We start from the raw sequence: 24,698 nt of genomic DNA, 5'->3' as shown, positions 1-24,698 counted from the left end.
TTGGACAAGAAGAGAATAGAAGCTTTCGAAATGTGGTGCTACAGAAGAATGCTGAAGATTAGATGGGTAGATCACATAACTAATGAGGAAGTATTGAATAGGATTGGGGAGAAGAGAAGTTTGTGGCACAACTTGACCAGAAGAAGGGATCGGTTGGTAGGACATGTTCTGAGGCATCAAGGGATCACCAATTTAGTATTGGAGGGTAGCGTGGTGGGTAAAAATCGTAGAGGGAGACCAAGAGATGAATACACTAAGCAGATTCAGAAGGATGTAGGTTGCAGTAGGTACTGGGAGATGAAAAAGCTTGCACAGGATAGAGTAGCATGGAGAGCTGCATCAAACCAGTCTCAGGACTGAAGACCACAACAACAACAACATAATCCACAAGCCACTGTACAGTACATGGCAGAGGGGACCACATACCACTATTAGTCATTTCCCTCTCTGTTGTGCTCACAAACAAGTGATGTAAAAGCAGCTGTCTGTAAGCCTCTGTATGAGCCCAAATTCCTTACACCTTATCTTTCTGGTCCTTACACAAAGCATACATTGGCAGCAGTAGAATTGATCTGCTGGTTCTCTAAATTTCCAAACAGTGCCTCATGAAAAGGATGTCATTTTACCTCCAGAGATTCTCATTTGAGTTCATGAAGCATCTCTGTAATATTTCTGTGATGATCGAACCTTCTGGTAGCAAGTCTAGAAGCACACTTCTGAAATGCTTTAATGTCTCCCTTTATTTTGAGCTGTTGGAGATCTGAAACACTTGAGCAGTACACAAGAATGGGTGACACTAACATTCTGTATGCAATCCCCTTTATAGATGAGCTACACTTCCCCAAACGTCTTCCACTAAAACAAATTCGAGCATTCACCTTCCCTACTACAAACTTGATATGGTCATTCCATTTCATATTGCTTTCCAGTGTTAAGTCTAGATATTTAATCAAAATGACTGTCGAGCAACATATTACTGATGCTGTATTTGAATGTTGCAGGACTGTTTTTCCTACCCGTCCTTATTAACTTACATTTTTCTACATTTGGAGCAAGCTGTAATTCATCAGAATGAACAGAAATTCTGTCTAAGTCACATTGTATCCTCCTACAGTCACTCAATAATGACACCTTCCCATACAACACAATGTCATCAGCAAACAGCTGTAAATTTCTGTTCACTGTGTCAAATCATTTATGTACAAAGAGAATAACAGTGTTCCTACCGTACTTCGTTATGGCACTTATGGCGCTACCTTTGTCTCTGGTGAACACTCGCTGTCAACGGCAACATTCTGGCAGCTATTATCTAAGAAGTCTTCAAGCCACTCATATATTGGGGACATAATCCATATGCTCTGACCTTTGTCAACAGTCTGCAATGGGGTGCTGTGTCAAACACTTTCTGGAAATATGGGAATAAGGAATAAGCCTATTTTTCTCCATTCATGATATGTAGGATACCATGTGTGAAAAGGGCAAGCTGAGTTTAGCATGAGTGATGCTTTCTAAATCTATACTGATTCGTGAACAGAAGCTTTTCTGTTTCAAGGAAATTTATTACATCTGAACTCAGAATGTGTTCAAGAATTCGGTAGCACATCAATGTCAAGGGTATGTTGGTTGGTTGATCTGGGGGAGGGGAACAAACAGCGAGGTTATCGGTGCAAACAGCAAGGTCATGTGCCAACGTTAAGGATATAGTTTGTAATTATAACACTCTGATAAAGTTTACCAACAGTAACACAATATAAAAATATTTTTTTAAAAAATTTGACATCCCATCATAGGAATATTCACAGTGTAATGGAGCTGTCAGCAACTTATAAATGGTGTGATTTTTTCTTTATAACTAAACTTGTATGTATTTAAACACTATTCAGGTTATTTTTCTTCTGCAGAAAAGGGTTATTACTGTTGCGACAGTGCCACGACATTTAACAGTGCCGCCACGACAGTACACGCAAACGGCGATAGAGGCGCTCCACAACTCGGCTGAGTGCGGGAGCGCCACCTATCTGTGAACAGCGCCGACTGCATGTCACGGCATGGCAGTCGAATGAGAGATACTGAGTTGTTATCATGTAACCAGCTATTGTTTCTAAGTGAGTGTGTTTGAATATCCACGCAATTATTGGTGATTAAAGGTTATAACACTTTTTGGCGACGAGGATGGGATATTTTCACTGCGTTGTGGATTTGTGTGTTCGTGACGGGGCAGACATCGAACATCTTATGCAAGCGCTCATTGAATAACAAACACAGCTGACGGCTGCTATTCAGGCACAACAAACACAGCTGACGGCTGCTATTCAGGTGTTGTCGACGTCGCTTACTCATTGTCTATCTTCCTCTTCTCCGCCTCCATTCCCTCCTTACGACGAGGCCGCTGAAGACTGGGAGGATTATGAGAAGCGTTTGCAGCAACACTTCTTGGCTTTTGGCGTTGTCAACGCTCCTATGTGTAAGTCGTTATTTATATCTTGGATTTCCCCACGGATCTATCAGCTACTATATCAGTTAGCCCCTCTGCGGGAACCTGCCTCCCTGTCCTTCCAAGAAACGTGTGACTTACTGTCTAACTATTACCGCAAAAACACCCACGTTGTTGCCGCCCGCATGGCGTTCTACCGGTGTCGTAAACAGCCCCATCAATCTTACCGGGCTTGGGTGGTGGAACTACACGGTCTGAGTAGGAAATGTCTGTTTGTCACGGACACTCATCATGAGTCTTATGCTGATTCAATGGTTAGGGATGCTATTCTATGGCTTGCTCCTGATAAAGAAGTTCAGCAATGTGCCCTACAACTGCCAAACCCATCGTTGTCAAAAGTTCTAAGCATCACTCAATCCTTTGAAGTGTCTCACGCTGCTGGCGCGCAAATAGATGCGTGGTGTGATGTAGGCGCTCTACAGTCAACTTTCGACAAGAACAATTTGCCTGTTTCACAGGAGAACGAAGATGTGGCGGCGGTTCACTCGTGTAAACAACGTCGCATTGGGCCACAATGCTCACAGCGAAAACAGCAACCACAGAAGCAGGTTCGTTCCACACTTCCTTCTTGTCCACGTTTTTTCGTACAGCATGACAGGGCCGCATGTCGAAAACGTTGGGCCACGTGTAATTCATGTAGGAAAAAAGGCCACATTGCTTCTGTGTGTCAGTCCCCTAAAGTTCCTGTTGACGAGGACGAGGCATCGGACATGGATGTTAACTGTGTGCTTTCTCAAACAAATAAGTTGTTTGTTACTGTCCGTGTTCTGGATAAAGACATTCGCATGCAAGTGGACACTGGCTCTGCAGTAACTCTCATTAATTCTCGCATGTATTTGGAGTTGGGCTTCCTCCCTTGTCTCCAGTTATGTGAAATCTGAGGACTTATAATAAACAGAAAATTCCTATCATTGGCCAGTTTGATGCTTCCACTGCCTACAAGTCTGTTGTTAGGCCCCTCACGTTTTATGTGGTGGATCATGCGGGCACTGAAAACCTGTTCAGTTATGATGCTTTCCAGTTGTTCGGGTTCTCCATTGATAATGATGTGCACCTCATATCTGAGGATATTCCGTATCATCAGCTGGATGGATTGTGTTCTGAATTTTCATCCGTGTTCTCTGCTGGCGTGGGTCGTGCCAAGGATTTTGAAGCCCACATTACTCTTAAACCTACAGCTCGCCCTAAGTTTTTCCGGGCACACCCTATTCCAGTGGCGTTGCGTGCACCTGTCAAGGCTGAGATAAACAGGTTAACAGCTTCAGGGATTCTCCTTCCTGTTACCTCCAGCGAATGGGCATCGCCAATCGTGGTGGTTTCTAAACCAAACAGGAGTCTGCGATTGTGTGGTGATTTTAAAGCCACCATCAATGCTCAGAGCCTCATTGACACTTATCTCTCTTCCTTGTACTCAGGAGTTATTTATCAAGCTCGCTGGGGGCCAGTTCTTTTCCAAACTTGACTTATCGGAGGTGTACCATCAGTTGCCTTTGGATGCTTCTTCCAAGGAATTTCTCGTCATCAACACTCCTTGTGGGTTGTATCAGTACCAGCGGTTACCATTTGGCGTCGCTAGTGCGCCGGCCATTTTTCAGCAGTTTTTGGAACAGGTCACGGCTTCCGTTCCCAGCTGCATAAATTATCTGGATGACATTGTTGTCACGGGGGCCTCCACTGAGGAGCACCTTCGCAATTTGCGTTCACTGTTTCGGGTTTTGCATTTGGCTGGGTTGAAGTGCAATCTGGACAAGTCACAGTTCTTCCAACCCTCCATTGTGTATCTTGGTTTCCACTTGTCCCGTGAGGGTATACGTCCTCTACGTCAGCATGTTGCGGCCATTAACACTCTACCCCAGCTGTCTATGGTCAAAGAACTTCACGAATTCATTCCATCCGCTGCGGCGGTAGCTCATCCTCTGCATCAGCTGTTACGCAAAAACGTCCCTTTCTGTTGGTCCGATGAGTGTGAGCAGGCTTTTGCCTGCCTGAAGGCTCATTTGCAGTCGGCGCCTTGTCTTGCCACATTCCGTCCAGGCCAGCACTTGGTTCTGGCGGCTGACGCGTCACAGTATGGCGTAGGGGCTGTTCTCGCCCATCGGTACAAGGATGGGTCGGAACGACCCATCGCCTATGCTTCCAAGACCCTCAATGATGCGCAATGGCGTTACTCTCAAATCGAAAAGGAGGCACTCGCTATCATTTATGCTCTAAAAACGTTCAGCGTTTTTTGTATGGTTCTAAGTTTCACCTCATCACCGACCACAAGCCGCTGGTCTCTCAGTTCAGCCCATCGGCGTCGCTTCCAGATAAGGCAGCTCACCGCCTGCAACGTTGGGCCTTATACTTGTCTCGTTTTCACTTTGAGATTCACTATTGCCCCACGGCCCAGCACGCCAACGCTGACGCACTGTCGCGATTGCCGATGGGCTCCGACCCAGTTTTCGATCATGATGAACTACTCTGTTTCCACATTGATGAGGAAGAACGTCACGCGGTCGAGGGTTTTCCACTTACAGGTTCACAGGTCGCGTCGGCTACTGCGCGGGACCCGGTCCTGTGTCAGGTGATCGGTTTTGTTCAACGGGGTTGGCTGGACAGGACCACGGGCTGGGCATCGGATACCCTTCGCAACTACCATGCCTTGTGCCTTCGTCTGTCTGTTCGTGATGGTGTTGTTCTTCTGGCCACGGATGGCGCATCTCCACGGGTTGTGGTGCCAGCCTCTCTTCGCAAAGATGTTCTCAAACTGTTGCATGAAGGCAATTGGGGGATTTCTCGGACTAAGTCCCTGGCCCGCAGGCACGTTTATTGGCCCGGTATTGATTCGGACATCGCCCACATGGTTGCTGCGTGTGGTCAGTGTGCTCAACAACTGGCTGCACCTCGTACAATGCCCTCTCTGTGGCCTGATCCGGCGCAGCCATGGGAACGGGTGCACACTGACTTTGCCGGCCCCTTCCTTGGTACATATTGGCTACTGTTGATTGACGCCTTCTCAAAGTTTCCGTTTGCTGTTCGATGTCCGTCGCCCACAACTGCGGCGACGATGCTGGCTTTGTCAAAAATCTTTGTGCTAGAAGGTCTTCCATCCACGATCGTCATGGACAATGGCTCCCAGTTCTCTTCGCAGGCCTTCCGTGATTTTTGTACTGGACAAGGGATTCATCATGTTACAGCACCGCCCTTCCATCTGCAATCGAATGGGGAGGTCGAGTGCCTTGTCCGCACTTTCAAAAGCCAGATGAAAAAATTCCTTAGAGATTTTTCCACAGATGATGCTCTGCTGCAATTTCTGAGTTCTTATCACTTCACGCCTCTGGGTGATCACAGCCCTGCTGAACTCTTGCATGGCCGCCAACCGCGCACTCTACTGCACCTGCTTCACCCTGTCAGGCCTTGTGCTGTGTCCCCTAGTGCGGAAAAATACTCGGTGGGCGCCGATGTGTGGGCATGAGGGTATGGACCTCGCCCTAAATGGATTCCAGGGGTGGTCAAGGCTCTTCGCGGCTGCCGGCATTGTGAAATACGTACGGACGACGGCATGGTTGTTCGCCATTACGACCAGATGCGCCCACGAGTGGTGGCCACGCCGGTGCCACCGCCCCTTCCTTCGCCTCCACCAGCCCGAGAAGCCAGTTCTGTCACTGCTGCCGATCTACCGTATCTGTTGATGCAGCCGACGTTGCTACCGCTTCCGAGCACGCCGGAACCGGCCCCAGTTGCGACGCCGCCTTCTCCGGGACCCACCTCGCTGGAGCACACCCCCAGGTCCACGACACCTATGGATGCTGCTCCGGAGTTTTCACCCATCATCTCATCCAGGAGGCACGTTCAACACACGAGCTTCCGTCCTGGACATTTTCGACCATACTCTCTTGTCTCTCCGTGGGATCTTCTCGGGGCCTCACAAGAGGCCATGGATGTCTCCACACTGTCCATGTCTCCAGGGAAGTGAGTGTTTTTTTTTTTTTTTCAAGGGGGGAAAGATGTTGTGACAGTGCCACGACATTTAACAGTGCCGCCACGACAGTACGCGCAAATAGCGATAGAGGCGCTCCGCAACTTGGCTGAGTGCGGGAACGCCACCTAGCTACAAACGGCGCCGGCCACATGTCACGGCACGGCAGTCGAATGAGAGATACTGAGTTGTTATCATGTAACCAGCTATTGTTTCTAAGTGAGTGTGTTTGAATATCCATGCAATTATTGGTGATTAAAGGTTATAACAATTACAGGCAATGTTTATTGTAAATATCATCAATGCAAACCACAGCTAAATAACTTGTGGAGGACATAAAGAAGTTACATAACTGTTACTTTGTAAATGTATTTGTATTTAATTATATATCAAGGAAGGTCAGTAGCAGTTACTGATAAGAAAAACATATCCATTTATATTTTTTCTAGGACAATGTGTGACTGAGAATAAATTTTCAGTGTAAAACTACAAACTGCTAATTACAGTTAATTAGCAATCTATTAAATTTAACAGTTTATGTGTCTTGTTTTGATAAACTGTTGTTGGTGAATCTTCTTATGAACTGTATTTATTGCAATTAAAAAGAAAAAAATATCAAGCATGCTAGCAAATACAGCTGCAAGCTGAGGTTACAGTGTAGTCAAATGAGTTTAGAGCACTGTCACTTGAGTTTTGAGATTAGAAACACTAACAGCTGAGTTTTAGGTTAAAATATTAGCATTCAGAAAATAACTTTTGATCTTGTAGTGTATATTTAGACAAAAATCTGCAGAAATGGGTACTTGAAATTATACTGCACTAAAATTACTAAATAAGGAACTTGATTGACCAAGTGGTGAAAGGAAAGTAAATGACTTATTGGATTATCATGAAGGTGTTTTGGATGTAACTGACAAGGCATTGCTGAAGATCCAGCCACTCGAAGAAGGTGCTACACAAAAACAAGTCTAAAAGCACAAAGAATAGTTTGATTTGTTTTGTAAGGCAAATAGTTATGCAACGTGTACGATAACAGATGGTATTATTTATGAAATGAATCAGTGGTAATGGAAAAGCAAACAGCTAGTGATACATGGGATGCCTATGGATGAAGATATTTCAACCAATATAGCACAACTGAATTCTCATGGAACAAGGTGAACAATAGATTTGCTCCTAAAAATGTAAATATTTTGTCAGATCTCATTTTAGTTTGCAAAACTGTGTATATTCTGCCAAGTGAGTTCGAAGCCTTTCAGTCAAGTTGGTTTTTAATACCTTTCAGTCAAGTTGGTTTTTAATAAGACAGGATTAAGAGAGAATGCTTAATGCATTAACAGTCCAGGTGTGTGTGTTTGAAGGGAATTTAATGGAGAATTCAAACAGTGAAGAAACACCAACAGATGCATACAAGGAAGCAAAATAAAGATGCAAAAGAAATTTTTTTAAGGAGTCAAGGAAAAGTGACATTTGCAACTGCTGTAAAAGAAAGGGCCACTAGATGAAGGCCTGAATAAATGGAATGGATAGCCAAGAAAAAAATCTGAACAGAAATAATCATCAATAAAAGGAAAGATTGCTATTCACAGTAAAGATGACATGTTGAGTTGCAGACAGACACAATGAAAACACTGTTAGTCATTTAGTTTTCAGCCAAAGCCTTCTTCAGAAAAGGAAACACCCACACATTCATTCACACAAGCAAGACCACCTCACACACACATCACAAGACCACTATCTATAGCAGTTCTGACCAGAATGCTAAATGTGTAACCATTTTTTGCTGTGCCTGTCTGCAATTCAACGTGCCATTTTACTGTGAGTAGCAATCTCGTATTGTTGATATTCCAACCCGGAATTTCCATTGTTTAAACAGAAGTAATAATAGTTGTCAAGATGTTACCAGTGCTATGCTGTGGTGAATACGCCTATTAGTTTGAAGCAGATACAGCAACACGTTGGATGAGCAATGGAGCTACAAGACGTGTAACCAAGTGCTCAGTTTTATATCAGGTCTCCTCATATTCCAAAGATCAGGTCATCTCAGGTGATGTGTTGAGTGGTGCACGTCATCTTGTCACAATGTTTCAATAAGTTTCATACCCACTACCTTCAGCCGAAGTATAGGGATTCCACATTCTGCATATCTTTATAGCCACTGGACTGGTGAGCACTTCTATAGGCAGGCCATGCTTGGCTCAACCAGAGACTGGTCAGGACACCAGATGACAAGTGTTTACAGTACAGAGTGCGAATATAGGATGGAATATATCAAAAGACATACCGTATTTACTCGAATCTAAGCCGCACTTTTTTTCCAGTTTTTGTAATTCAAAAAACCGCCTGCGGCTTAGCATCGAGTGCAAAGCAAGCGGAAGTTCTGAAAAATGTTGGTGTGTGCCGCCACAACTAACTTCTGCTATCGAATATATGTAGCGCTACATAGGCATGCTTTGTAGTCACAAAAATAAATACTGGCACCAAAACCGCTGCATCAGTAAACAAAATTAAAACAAAAAGTTGGAAGACGAGCTTTTTTCTCCGCCCCGAGTTTCGACCACTGCATTTTCGTACATTATCCAACGAAGTAAATACAAATTCCGTATTGTTCATCTTCGAATGTAGCAGCAGCATTTCAATGTACTACGAAAATCCGACTGGCAAGACTGTTTGGGATGTTTGTCAATATGGCCAACTCTACGTTCTGAATTTTTTCCTACCTGTGACAAGAGATCGTTGCTAATAAGAACTTTTATGAATTGTGAATCGCATGCAGTATTCTTTTCACCATAAGAATAATAACGTACGAATATAAACATTTCGCCATGTATTCTTTCGTGTTTGCTGCTACCTCATTTAAATCCTGTCTGCCTAATAAACTACGAAACTAGAGTGAGACAATGCAGCAAACGCGGAAGAATATACATATCATGCCATCTTTATATTCGTATTATTCTTATGCCTAATAGTGATACAGTCAGAAATGAAGCATGGCAATTGACTACATTTTTAAATCTAAGATGACTAATTTCTGTGCAGAATGTAACGTACTAAAGAGGCACCTGCAAAGATTTTCAAACGGAGAAAAATTTTCGCTAAACTGTCGTTCAGAACATCTATCATACGCAGTCTATTATTTGGTTCTTGTTAATCATTAGCAAAGAAAGCAGCAGTGTAAGTAACAAAAAATACCAGTCTCTTGCCATTGATTCGCTAATGAGACGATTCCTCTTTTTTTTTTTTAATTATAAGCGACCTTAGCACACACAAAAGGAAGCCATGCCGCGAGCGGCGACAGGCCATAAACACGCACTATCAGAATGCAACAAACAATGCATGACACAGTACAGTAATGCATTTTCAGCTTAGAGTGACGTAAACATCTATAACAAAGAAAACGGCACTTATCAGATCAAAGAAAAATAAGCAATCAATTCAAACCAGACAAAGCACGTGAAAAAGGAATCATACCCGTATAAATAAGGACGGAGTGCCTGATGCATAGCAATGGCTACCTGGCAAAGCGTAACTGCTAAGCTTACGACTCGAACCAAACTACTGTAGCTGTATCGTCATTCATTCGATCTAAATTGTGTCTCATATTACAATGGACCAACTTCATTTCGATTTGGAGATGTGGCCTAAAACTTTTGTCTCCCCTTGAATTTCGAGTCTCAAATTTCAGGTGCGGCTTAGATTCGAGAAAAATTTTTTTCCTCGATTTCGAGTCTCATTTTTCAGGTGCGGCTTAGATCTGAGTGCGGCTTAGATTCGAGTAAATACGGTAGTGCTGTATCTTACAGCATCATATGGAACACATGAGAAATTTTCAACTACGATTAGCAGACAAGTCCTCAGTGCCACAGAATAGCATCAGTGAGGAAGACATCTTCAGTTCTGAACAAAGGACGAAGCTATGCAACACCAATGAGTTCTGGCAAACTACTTTTACTAGAAGAGTGACTGTGTGCTAGTAGCCCTGCAGAAGTTCAGGACACTCAAGACATTGAAAAAAGGCATTGGTCCAAAGTCTGCAAAGCATCTGGAGAAAATGATGACAAAATTCAAAAAGAGATATTCTTCTGAGATGCAGAGTGGCAGAGGGAGATGAAAAAACATCTGTTGATGATGTGGCCACAACAGTGCAGGAAGGATTGAGCAGTGGTGTGCAAACATGCAGTGCACAGGAAATTGTCCAAATGATGGACATTCCTGTGAGCATGGTGCATTACTATCCATACAAAAATCACCCATGTTCAGCAGTTGCTTCCTGCTGACCTGCTAGCAAGACAAACATTTGCTCTGAAATTGCTTGCTGTTTTGAAAGTGGACAATGAATGCTCCTGGAAAATTCTGTAGACAAGCAAAGCCCACTTCCATCTCCAAGGATATATCAGTATACATAATTGCATCGGAAAGTCTGGACGCACATGAATTAGTAACACTTCATTCTGTCAAGGTGACTATGTGCTCTGCATTGATGGTTTTTTTTCCACTCCACTGCTCATTGCAGAGCCTGTGAAGCATCTGTTGCAGGAACATTTCAGAAATGCTAGAGCAGCTGGCATTTCCCTAGAGCCTGGCTATCCAGATCATCTGAAATTAAACTGTGTTAGTCTGGCAGTGGTGTTACCAGAAAGATGTTGTGTTCAGTGCTACTATTACAAACACAGCTGAATTGGAGGCGCCCCAATCTGTTGTGGATCATGTTGTTTTGCAGTTTCAATTTGTGGCAGAAAACAGTGAGCAGCATACTAAAAATGTCTTGTGCCAGTATCATGAAGAAAAAGATGCCTTTTTGTTTTTTATTTGGTTTTTCTCTCAGAACAGTTAAAAACATACATCATTTCTATGCTTTTTATGCAGTTTCTTGCCCCAGGGCAATTAAAAATGATACCAATTTGCATTTTATGTAGTTTCTGGCTTCAGGGCAATGAAAATTTTCCATATGATTTGGTATGACCTTGCTATGGTGGATAGGCTTACTTAAATAATAGTGTTACAGCTGTTGACTACCAAACTTGTGTGTAATGCACATTGAACAACATGGGTGGTATCATGTGCCTCTCATGCCATAGCCATCATATTACGATTCATCTGTCATTTGTAGCCAATCCCAATTACATTAAAAAGCTTACAGTGCCATCTATTGGTAAAATTGCCATTAAATTTGCTCCATGATGTTTCCTTGTGTATCAATAATAATCTATTCAAATTTGATGTTAATTCATAGCAGTGGTTCTCTTTTTCAGCATTTTGAAACTGAAACTTTATTTATGGACATTCTGTATATGGCATGTGCCAATTATTTGTAAGAAAAGTTTTTAATTTAGTTATAAATGGATCCCCAGAATGTGCTTTTATTGATTATGGCAATTTGTAAAGATCCTATTCCATTTATAAGTAAGTTGTCATTGCTTGCTATTACAAGATGTTGGTGGTTTATTACAATCATTGTTGTTTATTTCTTCCCTATGCATTAATATTAATCCACTCAAATTTGATGTAATTCTGGGCAATGTTTCTCTTTCTTCAGTATTTTGAATCTGGAACTTTATCCATAGACATCCTGTGTATCTCTTCCAAGACTGGCAAAACTGAATTTTCTAAGCTCATAATCAATGGTTTACATTCATCTGATAGCCACACAAGTAGAGTACACCCAGTGCAATCTCCTTTAACATCAAATCTCAAGCCATTTAATTTATGTGAATTGGAAATTATCTTTGACAGGTGATTTTCTATTAATGAACAATTTTCTGGTCTGGTTGTCAATAGTATCTTTAATAACTGTACTTGTTGGAAGAGACCAGACTCTTTGGAGACTTACTTTAGCTTGATCCACACCTCTTTTGCTGTTGAGATATTTTGCAAATGGACATTTATCAACAGATGGATGAAAAGACAAATTTTGGCACTTGCTGTGCACACTTAGTTACATCCGTTATTTTACAACTGACAGTCCTAGAACTGCTAGTGTCCTAGATAGATTTACATAGCAAACTGCCACATATTATAGTTTTCTCTCCCCATCAGTGTTTCAATCAGGGCAATGATTTGGTATTTAGATAAACATAATCCCAAATCAATGTGCATAACTGCTAATTTCTATTACCCAATAATCTTCTACTTCTTAAGAATATTACACTGAATTATGCAGCCTGGGCCCATAACCTTTCGGCAGAATAATTTACTGTTGTTATCCGATTGGAACAAATACATTCACTGCATACACATTAACATTGTACAACTGTAACACCAACTCTTTTAGAATATATTACCAGGAGCAAAGACAGAGAGCATCCATAGTCATAGCATAGCAAAACAAAAGATTCTTTAGTATAAAGGCACAGATTCTAAAATCTAACAGTTGGCTTAAAATTGGTGACAAAATAAGTGTTGCATGTAACTTGGAAACCATTTCAAACATTGTACAAGGCAGACATTCAACCTACTTTTTACAAAAAAATGTTTATTTCAACACCATTGAAGAAAATCCATTATTGCACCTGCATCATGAAACACGGGACATTAGGATAAACACCATGTGAAAGAAATGGTAGAAAGAGGATTAAGCATAAGAGTTTCCTTTGGAAGAGGAATGTTGTGGACAATGCGTTTATGACAAAGCATGTTGTAGAGTATTTGGTCAAATAAAGAAGACAATCAAGCCTGGTGATGTGATGTTAGTGGATGTCTGTGAACTATATAATGAATATTTTAAAAAGAAGAACTACATGGTTGTGATCAAGGACAGCTACACAAAATTCAATATTGCCATTGCCTAAGACAATATATGAAGTTAAAGATGTATTGAGACACGTTCTTTAATAAAATCTGAGTCTCTACTGGCATATACAATGTTCAAATAACTTATGGAGTGCAACTGTGACGTCTTCAACAACTGCAAATATTTCAACAGGTGAATGTCCTGTCATTTAAAAGCCACAAATACATCAGGGAAGCTCTGTACAAGGGATTTAAAACCTTCACATGCAGAGCATTTCTGGAAAGATAACACACACACACACACACACACACACACACACACACACACACTATAAACACTGGTGCCATCACAAAACCAAGGCTTGCCAACATCAATAGTGAAAACTAATGTGAGGGATAGAGCATGATTGTATGTAGAATTTGAGCAAAAATCTTTATCTTTATTTACAAGGTCAGATCCCACTTTAATATAATCTGCCTCCCTAGTAACCTAGTAACACTGGAAGCGCACACCAGACTCCCCATTTTGTTATTATGATGAGCTGTACCAAACCAATGCTCTGCAATAGCAGATTTGCTTGGCATTCTAAGCATGTGCTTTACACAAAAAAAGATCATCTTTTATGGATCATAAAGGATTTCGGAATCTTAGATATGGTCAAAAAATACATTTCACAACACATTTCTACGAAATATGACCAATTCTGTGCAAGGCAAAAAGGCCATAGACTTTGGTGCCATGTCACATGCTGCATGGTTGGTTGATTCTTATGGAAGATGACCTCAAGATGGACTAGCTCAGCTGACAAACTCCCAGGATATGGAATGACATGGGCCCTGTGAACCAAGGTATGAAGTACTCCTTCTTGTAGAATCAGATCATGACAACTATCTGCCTGTTGACACAAGTCATTGTGACTTGGTTGTCTATATATGGCATGTCCCAACATACTGACTGACCATTGGGACTGTGGAGGACTGGTATACTGAGCATGAGCACCACACATGCTTACCGCAACTGAACAATTTTTCAAAGACAGTGGATCAGTCCATCAAAAAATTGTATAGTAAGGAAGTTCAGAAATTGCAGCATGTAGCAGGTGTCATTCAGAGGCTAAAAGTACCCTACACACGCCAAAGGCATGGTCGAGGGGGAGCATGAAATGCTAACTATAGTTGAAGTAGCAATAACTTTCAAGTATTCAAATAAAGAATCTGGTCATCCTGCGGTGATGTGGGCAGAACTAGATGGAGCATAACTGTACATTCTACATTGAACTTCAAAATTATCTGTGGATGAAATTAGCCTTTCTCACTGTCAGTTGCATAAGCAGCCAAAAACAAAACATTTATGTACAATAGGTTCTACATAAGATGACCACATCCCTGTTCAAATAAAACAGACAATGTATAAGACCTCTATCCTGGGATCTTGTGGGGCATGATGGAGATGAGTTTTACAGAGTTTGGGTGCAAGAAGAAAAGAGCGACTCTAGCAGAGAGCAATCTTCCCTGAAGGGCCTGGAAGTTGAATAACGAATCAAATTACCATTGCAGTATGTTGAGGAAAAAAACCAGGGAAAGTATCCACCTCAAGAAGACACGGTGAGGTGAACTCGGACAAACAAGAGTCTGACGAATCGAGGATTGGAGAGCATATTGCTGGTAACTGATAAGAGGAATTTTTATCTCACCTCATCAACAACTGTGCAACTATTCAACATTAATGAAGCCTTCATGGCTGAATGATTTGAAGTGATCACTAAAGAAACATTTCATGAAACAAAAGGAAATTCAGAAGCTATGAAAAAGGAAATGAAGTCACTACAAAAGAATAAGACATGGGAATTAACTATTGTACCAAAATGACCAAGAGCTATACCATTTAAGTGGACTTTTCATGTAAGGATCACTCCCAGTGGAAGTGTTGAGGAATATGAACCAAGAATTGTCACCAGGAGGTTTAATAAACACTAGGTGTAGACTACAGTGAAATTTTCTGTCCAGCAGATAAGCTGACACAATCCATTCAGTGTAAAGGGTTACTGCAGCTGAGAAGACCAGTGTAAAACAAGAGTGGTGTGCTGTCAGAAAATAAATGTTCTTCATTTCCTGCACACACAGTTCTGCTGCAGTATGGATAATTGGTGTATCATAAGGTGGAAGCAACCAACTACCTTGTCGCAATGGTAACATTGGTTCCCATCAGATCACCAAAGTTAATTGCTGTCAGGTTTGGCTAGCACTTGGGCCTGCCAAACACTGTTGGCAAGTGGGGTGGTGCACTCAGCCCTTGAGAGGTTGATTGAGGAATTACTTGACTGAGAAGCAACGGCTCCAGTTATGAAAACTGACAGCAGATCAGAGAGCAGTGTGCTGACCAAATGTCCCTCCACATTCACATCCAGTGACACCTGTCAGCTGAGGATGACAGGTAGGTTGGTTGTTACCAATGAGGCTTCCAAGGCCTATTTGGATGGAGGAGAGGTGAGATACTGTGTAAGCTAAATGGCACAGCAATGAAAATGTATTCCACATTTGAAGTAGGCAGGACAGTAACGTTCTTGTGGATAGAACTTCAAACTGCACACATATTCACCATGAAATATTGGCACAATGTCACAGACATGGGTGATACTAAATGGGAAGGAGGGGACATCAATATCAACAGCAGATGATAATATCTGGTCAACTTAGGAACTGATTCGCAACAATCACAGATTTTTCAATGATAAGGAATTCCACACAGCAGTTCCTGTATGGCTCCATGACCAAGGAGAGGATTTCTATTGTCATTGAGCTGAACAATTGGTAGAACATTTCAAACACTGTTTACAGACCTAATGACAATGTTGAAAAATAGCTTCACATATCTGTGTCACTCTGAGGCGTAGTGGAGCATTCAATAGAATATTTTTGGCCTGCTGTAATAATGTGTAACATTTTGAAGCAGTTTCATGTGACCTAGGTATAACCTATCATACATATTAGTTCAGTAAAATATTGGATTACTACAGTGATGTGAGCTTTGGAGAGTGCAACAAAACTGGTCAGTCAACATCTGGTGTCTTTATTACATCTATTACAAAACTTCACTGCTATTCACACTTAAATAACTTACAGAGGGTTCATCAAAACACCTTCAGATTATTTCTCTATCATTACACTCTCGAACAGTGCATGGGGAAAACAAACATTTAAGTCTTTACCTGCAAGATCTGATTTCTCTTATTTTATTAATTATAATTTCTTCCTATGTAGGTTGACATTAACAAAATATTTTTGCATTTTGAGGAGAAAGTTTGTGATCAAAATTTTGTGATAAGATTTGGCTACACTGAAAAATGCCTTTGTTTTAATGATTGCCACCCCAACTCAAGTATCATATCTGTGACACTCTACACCCGATTTCATGATAATACAAAATGAGCTGCCCTTCTTTGAACTTTTTCAATGTCCTCTGCACTACTATTTGGTAAGGATCCCAAAAAACACATGGATTACTCCATAGCAGTATGGACAGGCCTATCACTGACTGTCTCTTTAATAGACCTGTTGCAACTTCTAAGTGTTCTTTCAATAAAACACAGTCTTTGGTTTGCCTTCCTTACAACATTACCTACGTGATTGTTCCAATTTTAAATTGTTTATAATTTTAATTTCTATGTATTTAACTGAATTTACAGCCTTTAGATTAGAGTACTTCAGCATGTAAACAAAATTTACACACAAATTTATGCACAAATGAGACAACACTCCATAGGCATGCAGCTTCTGTAGAATCCACTTGTGAGGAAGAACATCAAAACTCTCAGCAAAATCTAGAAGTGTGGAATCAAATCAAGAGTCCCTGTTGGTAGCACCCAGTTATTTGTTCTTCACAAGAATGATATTTTCTGAAACCATGCTGACTATGTGTCAGTAGATCATTATTTTTGAGGTAATTTTTACTGTCTGAACCATCCTACTGCAAACTGATGTCAGTAATATGGGTCTGTAATTAAGTGGATTTCTCCTAATTCTGTTTTTGATTACTGGTATGATCCGTGCAACTTTTCCACTATTTAGGTACAGATCTTTCACTGAGTGAGCAGTTGTAAATGCCTGCTAAATATGAAGCTATTGTGTCAACATGCTCTGATAGGAATTGGGACCAGAAGACTTGCCTATATTATACGATTTAAGTTGCTTAACTAGACCGAGTATATCTATTTCTAAGTTACTCATGTTGTGATTCAAGTTTTGGAATGTTTAATTCATATTCTTTGCTTAAGGAATTTCAGAAAACCAGGTTTAGTAACTCTGGCTTAATGGCTCTGTCATTGGTAACATTATTATTGCTCTCATGTAGTGAAGACCTTGATTGTGTCTTGCCACTGGTGTACTTATATACAACCAGAATATCTTTGGATTTACTGCCACATTTCAAGACAGAATTTTGTTGTAGGAATTGGTAAAAGCATATCACTTTGAAGTCCATGCTAAGTTTAAGGCCTCAGTAAAACATCACCAATCTTGGAGATGATGTGTTCCTTTGAATTTGGCATGTTTTTTGCATTCCTTCTGCAACAGTGCTTTGACCAGTTTCATGTATCAGTTCCATCTCTTATTAATTCATTTGGTATAATATTCTCAACTGCTGTGAATAATATTTCTTTGAATTTAAGCCACATCTGGCCTACACTCACAAAGTTAGTTTGAAAGGAGTAGAGACTGTCTCTTAGGAATGCATCAAGATTTATCTGTTTTCTTAAATAGATACATTCTGCATTTATTTTAGGTGCATCCAGATGTTACAGCATGCAGTTTTGCTACAACAAACTTGTGGTAAATAATGCTTGAATCCGTCATGATACCCCCAGTTCCACACTGAGAAATTGGTCACACAATTACACATGAAAGATACAGAGGGTCAATAAGTTGTGTGAAATAAATCATAATGAGACCTCAGAAATTTAAAAAAAACTTTCAGGTATCTAGCGAACAGCTTTATGGAACTACAAAACAAGATTCCTATTTTTATTTACGCCTCCTTGCCTAAATGACCACTCTCCCCATTTTCTATATCATGTAGTACACATTTTGTCTGTTCTTTCTATCATTTGTGAAATGACACAGTTGGCACAGTGCTTAATCTTTGACCTCACACTCTCTCTAATGGCTTTGCTCCAAAATCTTTCTCTCCCTTTGCCCCATTTCATCTTTTGGGCCAGACTGACCTGCTCCACCTTTCCATCCTTCTTCAGCTTATTACTCTTTTCCCCCTGAGGAAGGAACTAACAGTTCTGAACTCTTAGGTAGTATTTTCTGCTTTTAAATATGTTTGTTGGTAGTATGGATTATGTCTGCCTCAGGCAAGGTCTAGACAGCCATTCTGATTCCTTGTAATTTTACATTTCTCAAAGTACAAAGTATCAGACATGAACTACATGAAATATTAATATAGATTCTGCTCTTATAGTGCATCAATTTCAAAGCAAAATCATTGATTAATGTTACTGTTGCTTCTGTTATGCTGTTGCCTATATCAATCTTATAACATTTCAGTAAGTCCAACTTTATTTCTAGACTTTGTCCTTTTGCAGTCTAAGTACCCTATCCTTCTTCTCTCTTTCTTTTTCTCTAAAATACAAGCACATACACACAAACACCATACAGCAAAATGCACACATCTGTGGCCATAGAGTTTAGCATTTTGATGGTTTGTTTGTTTGTTTGTTTGTGTGTGTGTGTGTGTGTGTGTGTGTGTGTGTGTGTGTGTGTGTGTGTGCTTATGTCAGAGAGAGAGTGAGTGAGAGAGAGAGAGAGAGAGGGAGAGAGAGGGGGAGGGAGAGAGAAAGAGTGAGAGGGAGAGAGGGAAGGAAGGGGGGGGGGGGGGGGAGGGAATACTTAGATAAGGAAAAGAGAGAGCTCTTGAACGCAAAGGTGCTTCTCTGAACAGTTGCGTGAGTCTGTGTGAATGAAGTAAAATATCTATAGTTTCAAGCACTTTCTATAGTTATAATATGATTTGGATTTTATGTAGTGCTCCTAAATACTTCTGAATGTATCATTAGGTATGGTATTCTTTCTTGGGAAGCTCAAATGGCATATTCATTATTAGCTACATGTTTCCTTCATAGCCAAAACTATGTTGTTGTCAATTATTTGCGAAACTGTAACAATGCTGCTGAGTGGCTTCCTCCACTGAGAAATTACAGTCATTTCACACAATTGACTGAAATTACTCTAGGAATATAATTTCAACAATAGGTAACACACAGAAGGAAGAACATTTTATGCTTCCCACACACACCAATTAGAGTTATATGCTCAAACTCTGCAGAGTACTGGGATGAAGACCTTCCAAAAAATACTCAACATGAAGTCAGATACACTGAAATGATAGGGAAGAAGCAGGAAGCAAAGTTAGGGTTCAACACTCTTTCAATGACAGAACGCAAGCTTGGATTTAATATGTTACCTGGAAGCTGATTGGCTGCATCTGTTACAAACTATTCTGAGATTTGTATTAATAGATTTAGGGAAACCATGAAACACATGGATGGCCAGAAGCAAATTTAAACCATGCTCTTTTCAAATGCAAGCCGAGTTTGCTAACCAATGTTTAACAATGCTTGGTTTAGAGAAGGTTATAGCATATAGTGTTGGTAGAAGTGCTACAGTTCAGTGGAAAAATTTAAATAGAATAAATGTATAATTTGAGCAGAGTGTAACTTCACATCAACAGTTATGAAATGTATAGATTGCCACTCACCATACAGATGAGACACTGAGTTGCAGACAGACACAACAAAAAGACTGTTACACATTGAGCTTTCAGCCAAAACTTTTTTCAGAAAAGAAAAGAAAAAACACACACAAACATTCACATAAGCAAGTACACACCTCTCTCTCTCTCTCTCTCTCTCTTCTCTCTCTCTCTCTCTCTCTCTCACACACACACACACACACACACACACACACACACACACACACACACAGAGAGAGAGAGAGAGAGAGAGAGAGAGAGAGAGAGAGAGAACCACTAACTCCTGCAGTATCTGCAATGCAGTGTGTCATCTTCACAGTGAGTAGCAGCTTACTCTTTTCATAATTGTTGATATTCCATCCTGGACTTTAACCTGTTTGTAACTTGATATCAAATTTATTAGGTAACTGTTTCTCCATTATACAACTACATTAGTGTTAGATTAATTTTAATAGCACACTATAAAATACTACACTTAGTAAAAGGTGAAGCCTTTATCCCCAAAAAATTGTTTACATCCCTGCATCCATATGTAACGTTTCATAAATGTACTTGAAGAGTCTCATAAACCACAATTTACATCCAGCTTTTCTCTTCTTACTTATCACCTGTGATTTATTCTCATGGGATTGTTTTTCAGAAAATTTCATAAAATGTTTGAAAAGATTTCTTTCAATTGAATCGAGGTTCTTTTCTGGATGACTGATATTTAATTACTCAAAGTTGAAAAGATGCAGTCCCTCTCCAACAAAAATTGTAGTGAAGTACTATACGAGTCAAATCAGGTATGCAATAAAGCTGATAAATTTTTGCCAAGCTGCCACATAAAAAAGGTACAAAATAGATATTAAAAGTTATAAATATTTGTTCAACAAAAAATTTCATAAAAGGTTTCAAAGGATTTCTTGTCCATTGAATCAAGATTCTTTTCAGGATGATTCACATTTAATTCCTCAAAACTGAAACTGACCACAATTTTGGTGAAGTGTACTCCCTCTCCAACTAAAATTGTTGGTGAAGATATTAAATCACATTTTGTTTGTACAACATTTAAGGTATAAGTCAAACCAGGTAAGTAACAAAGCTGATAGATTTTTTGCCAACATGTTACATAAAAAAGGTATAAAAGTTAAGTTCTAAACATTTTGTTAAATGTGAATAAACATCCATCTCCCTTTACAAACAATGTGTGGTTAATCTTCAGAGATACTACCACAACAGACAAGTAAGAAGGTATTCAAGTCACACAAAATCTATTTTTTTTTAAATTAAAAGTAAGTCCCATATATACTTTCACAATGTGGGTAGAAAGATAACGCCAATTATCTTTCTTCCTAATGCCAGAATAAACTTTAGGGCAGCATCTCTTCAAAATAAAATAAAACTCCACTCCATGTGACGTAAATATCAACAAGCCATTACATATCAAGCTAATTAATGTGAATTACAGTAAAATTTCATTTATACATTTTTCACTTATACGTTTTTCTCATTTATACTCCCCCCAGCGAAATATCCACAGTATGTACAAGTTATGATGCAGTGTTTCAGAGTGGGTTGCCGGGAACTGGATTGGTAAGGCCAATATTAGACTATAATAAAATTTGATAGTGTAATAAGGAACTTTGTCAAAGTTAGGCATTGGTCAAATTTTCTTTGATCAAATGTAGTGCTTCATCTTAGATTCGATCAAAGGAAGCGTTCATCTTCTGTTTACTGCATGGAGAAATCAACTGCTTGGAGCACTACCATCACTGCAGCTGTCTGACATAGACAGGTGTGCAGCACATCCTCCCCTTACTTCCTATTTGAGAAATGTGACTGCGGAATTCTTTCCAGTGAATTGCACAAGTGAGCTCCAGCACCTTGACCTTGGAGTAATACGTAATTTCAAGTTGCATTATCGCAAAATGCTCATGCAGCATAGCATCAGGTGTGTAAACATTGAAAAAAAAAGGAAGCAATGAAAATAAACAATTAACAGGTAAGATTATTATTTGACATTTAATTCATGTTGTGCTACCAGAGATGTAGAACACATTGAGAAATTATTAATGAATTTGTTTCTTCTGATAGGCAATACACTACATTACAGCTTCAAGGCACAGAGTTTCAGACAATACCATTCAGAAATGTTTCTTAAAAGCCAGATTTGGAAATGAACTCCATGATCATGGTGGAAATGATCATACTGATGATATTTCACCTACTGATGAAGAATGGAATCAACTTGAAGAGCAGGCATCACTTGAGGATTATGTGAATGTTGATGAGAACCTCATCACTACAGAACGCATGACTATGATTGAGATAGTTCAATGTGCAATGTGGGACCTGGATGAGGAAGTAACTGACAATGAGGATGATACAGAAGTGCCTCAGCAGTCTTCTGTGACATTTAACGATGCAGTAAATGCGTTAGAAATAATTAAACAATTTGTGACGCACCACAATGTTTCTGATGAAGTAATGACAGAGTTATCCCATTTTGACGTACACTATTGCTGTGTCAAATAAAAAACTAGCAAAAATTAAGGACTTTTGTATGAAATGATATTTTCTTCTATGTAGAGGCTTTCATTTTTCTTTATATATCCGTTAAGTATGGTACCTAGTAAGCCTATATAACGTTTTCTAGAATGTACATTTTTATTTATTGGATTTTACATTTGCGTTTATCAATTAATTTGATAATATGGTGCTATTTTCATATATACATTTTTCACACTTATACTTTTTTTTCTGTAGTCCGTTGAAAAACATATAAACCAAGTTTTACTGAATAACATTATTTCTACAGTAAGTTATAGCTTGATAATCATTATGTAGTCTAATAAACACTTAACCATCTGTACAGCAACAACAATATACTTAGCAATAATCAAAAACAGTCCAGTCAGATACTACAATTCATGTAATTATTCCTTACCCTGGTGGAGTCAACTCCCTCGACGAGTGCCCGCGTCCGCTCTGTTGCCTTAACTGTGGTCTTGAGAACACCATCAACGTAGACGTGGTAGCTCTCTATAGCAGATGGTGGGCAATTGTCTGGAGGATTCCAGCCGATGAGCACGCTCTTGTTCAGCTGTCGCTCCAGCGTGAGCTGCTTGGGGGCTGGGACTAGCACCGAGAAGAACAGGGCTGCAGTTTCAACCAAGCAGAGGGGCCAGGGCAAGAGAACAGCATTGTAAGGGGGCAGCTGCAGCACCACGGCTATCAGAATTCACAGACACCTGCTGTTTGTTGCAAATAGTGGAATGCACTCATTGTATTGATATTTCTCTTCATGAACTGAAGACAGCTAATTTACAATGACAAATAACTGTAGATCCCTGCATTCGTAGAATGATGTGAATCTTTTGAGTTTGCATTTGTAGCATTTTAGTGACCCTCACTGTCCATGTATTGAAAGAAAAATGAGAGAGAGAGTGAAAGCAAAATAAGGAAATTTTCATGTAAAATGTGGATTTACATATGGTTTATAACTAATTGGTGTAATTGATGATGCAGAACTCAGAGTTGTTTGAAAAACTGATTACAAAAATAGTGAGAAAATAACTGAAAATTAGTATAAATCATATTGTGGGACTGACATGTATCTGCAAATAATTTCAGAAAATAATTATAAATTCTTAGAAAAACCTTCAACTGGAAATGTTCAGTGGTGGAAAGAAAAGACTTTACCTAATGCTCATTGTAATTATACAAAATTTCCGCTAATAAATGGTCCTTGATGGATTGGCTACAGCAAAATTGTTGACACTTATTGAGCAAGTGTGCTACTGAGAGTCTATAAGAAAAACAATATAAGTTATTATATCTGTTGGTGAGGTTGTGGTAGGTTTTCAGTTATCTCATTTTTCTCTAGTGCAAGAACACACTCTCAACCACACATACATTCAAATGTACCAGTCAGACCTTGCTGTTGCAGCTGCTACTTTGAGTGGTTTCCTTCATTAATTTTTGCTTGTTGTGCAAATGAGGTGATGTACAATGAATGGTTACTCTGGAAAAGGTAGGAAGAGTCATCAATAACTTAATGATATAATCTGAAACTATATGAATCTGAAGATAACTTCTCTGTAAAGAACAGTCGTGAGCTCATCAATAACATTTAATACATTCCCACTCTAACCATAGCTAAATTTTCATTTCTTGACATACTTGTAAACCAACACACCTATCAAAGAAACATAAAAATAATACGTGTTTTCGAATTTCAACCAATAAAAATTGGCATAAAATGCAACTGATATTCTGTTCCATCTCTACGTGACCTTGTTGTCCACTGAACACAAAACTCAATCTTCCTTCTTATTTCCTCTAAATTTAATTTGTCTTTCATTGTCTCTGAATTATTGCGTTTGCTCTATAAAGTTGAACTTCATCTTTGAGCATGCCTTCAGAAACTTGCAGTCTGGATTTACAATCTGCCAATACATAGGAAGAACAGATAGTACAGTTTAACAAGATGGAGGCTTTTTCAAGTGTATAGTCCACAAACTTGCATCCAACACTTGCAGGATGAGACTTACAGGATCTCCAAATGTAACTGAGATGTGATTATAATTCTGAAATTATAGTTATGCTGGTTAAAACATTTAGCAACTAAGGAAGAAGGGACTGCTGTTTGTCAATAGATTGTCAGTGATATGTTCAATTTCAGTACCAGCAAATTTCAGGGAATGGAGAGCAAATGACTCAACAGAAATCAGTAGGGGCTGGGAACCAAACAGTCCAACTAAAATATGTATCAACAATAATGA

General features: G+C 39.8%; 1 protein-coding gene across 1 annotated transcript in view; it reads right to left on the bottom strand.

The window, feature by feature from the left end:
- Positions 1-24,698, bottom strand: part of LOC124712216 (RIMS-binding protein 2-like) — a 384,205-nt gene that overhangs the window by 157,106 nt on the left and 202,401 nt on the right. Inside the window, exon 6 of the mRNA XM_047242511.1 lies at positions 22,862-23,073. Coding sequence (XP_047098467.1) covers positions 22,862-23,073 — 212 coding nt within the window. The remainder of the gene's footprint in view (positions 1-22,861; positions 23,074-24,698) is intronic.

Source organism: Schistocerca piceifrons, chromosome 8, assembly GCF_021461385.2.
Source record: "Schistocerca piceifrons isolate TAMUIC-IGC-003096 chromosome 8, iqSchPice1.1, whole genome shotgun sequence".
Taxonomy (NCBI): domain Eukaryota; kingdom Metazoa; phylum Arthropoda; class Insecta; order Orthoptera; family Acrididae; genus Schistocerca; species Schistocerca piceifrons.
The sequence above is the reverse complement of the archived record's forward strand: the minus strand, read 5'-3'. Positions and strand labels throughout refer to the sequence as shown.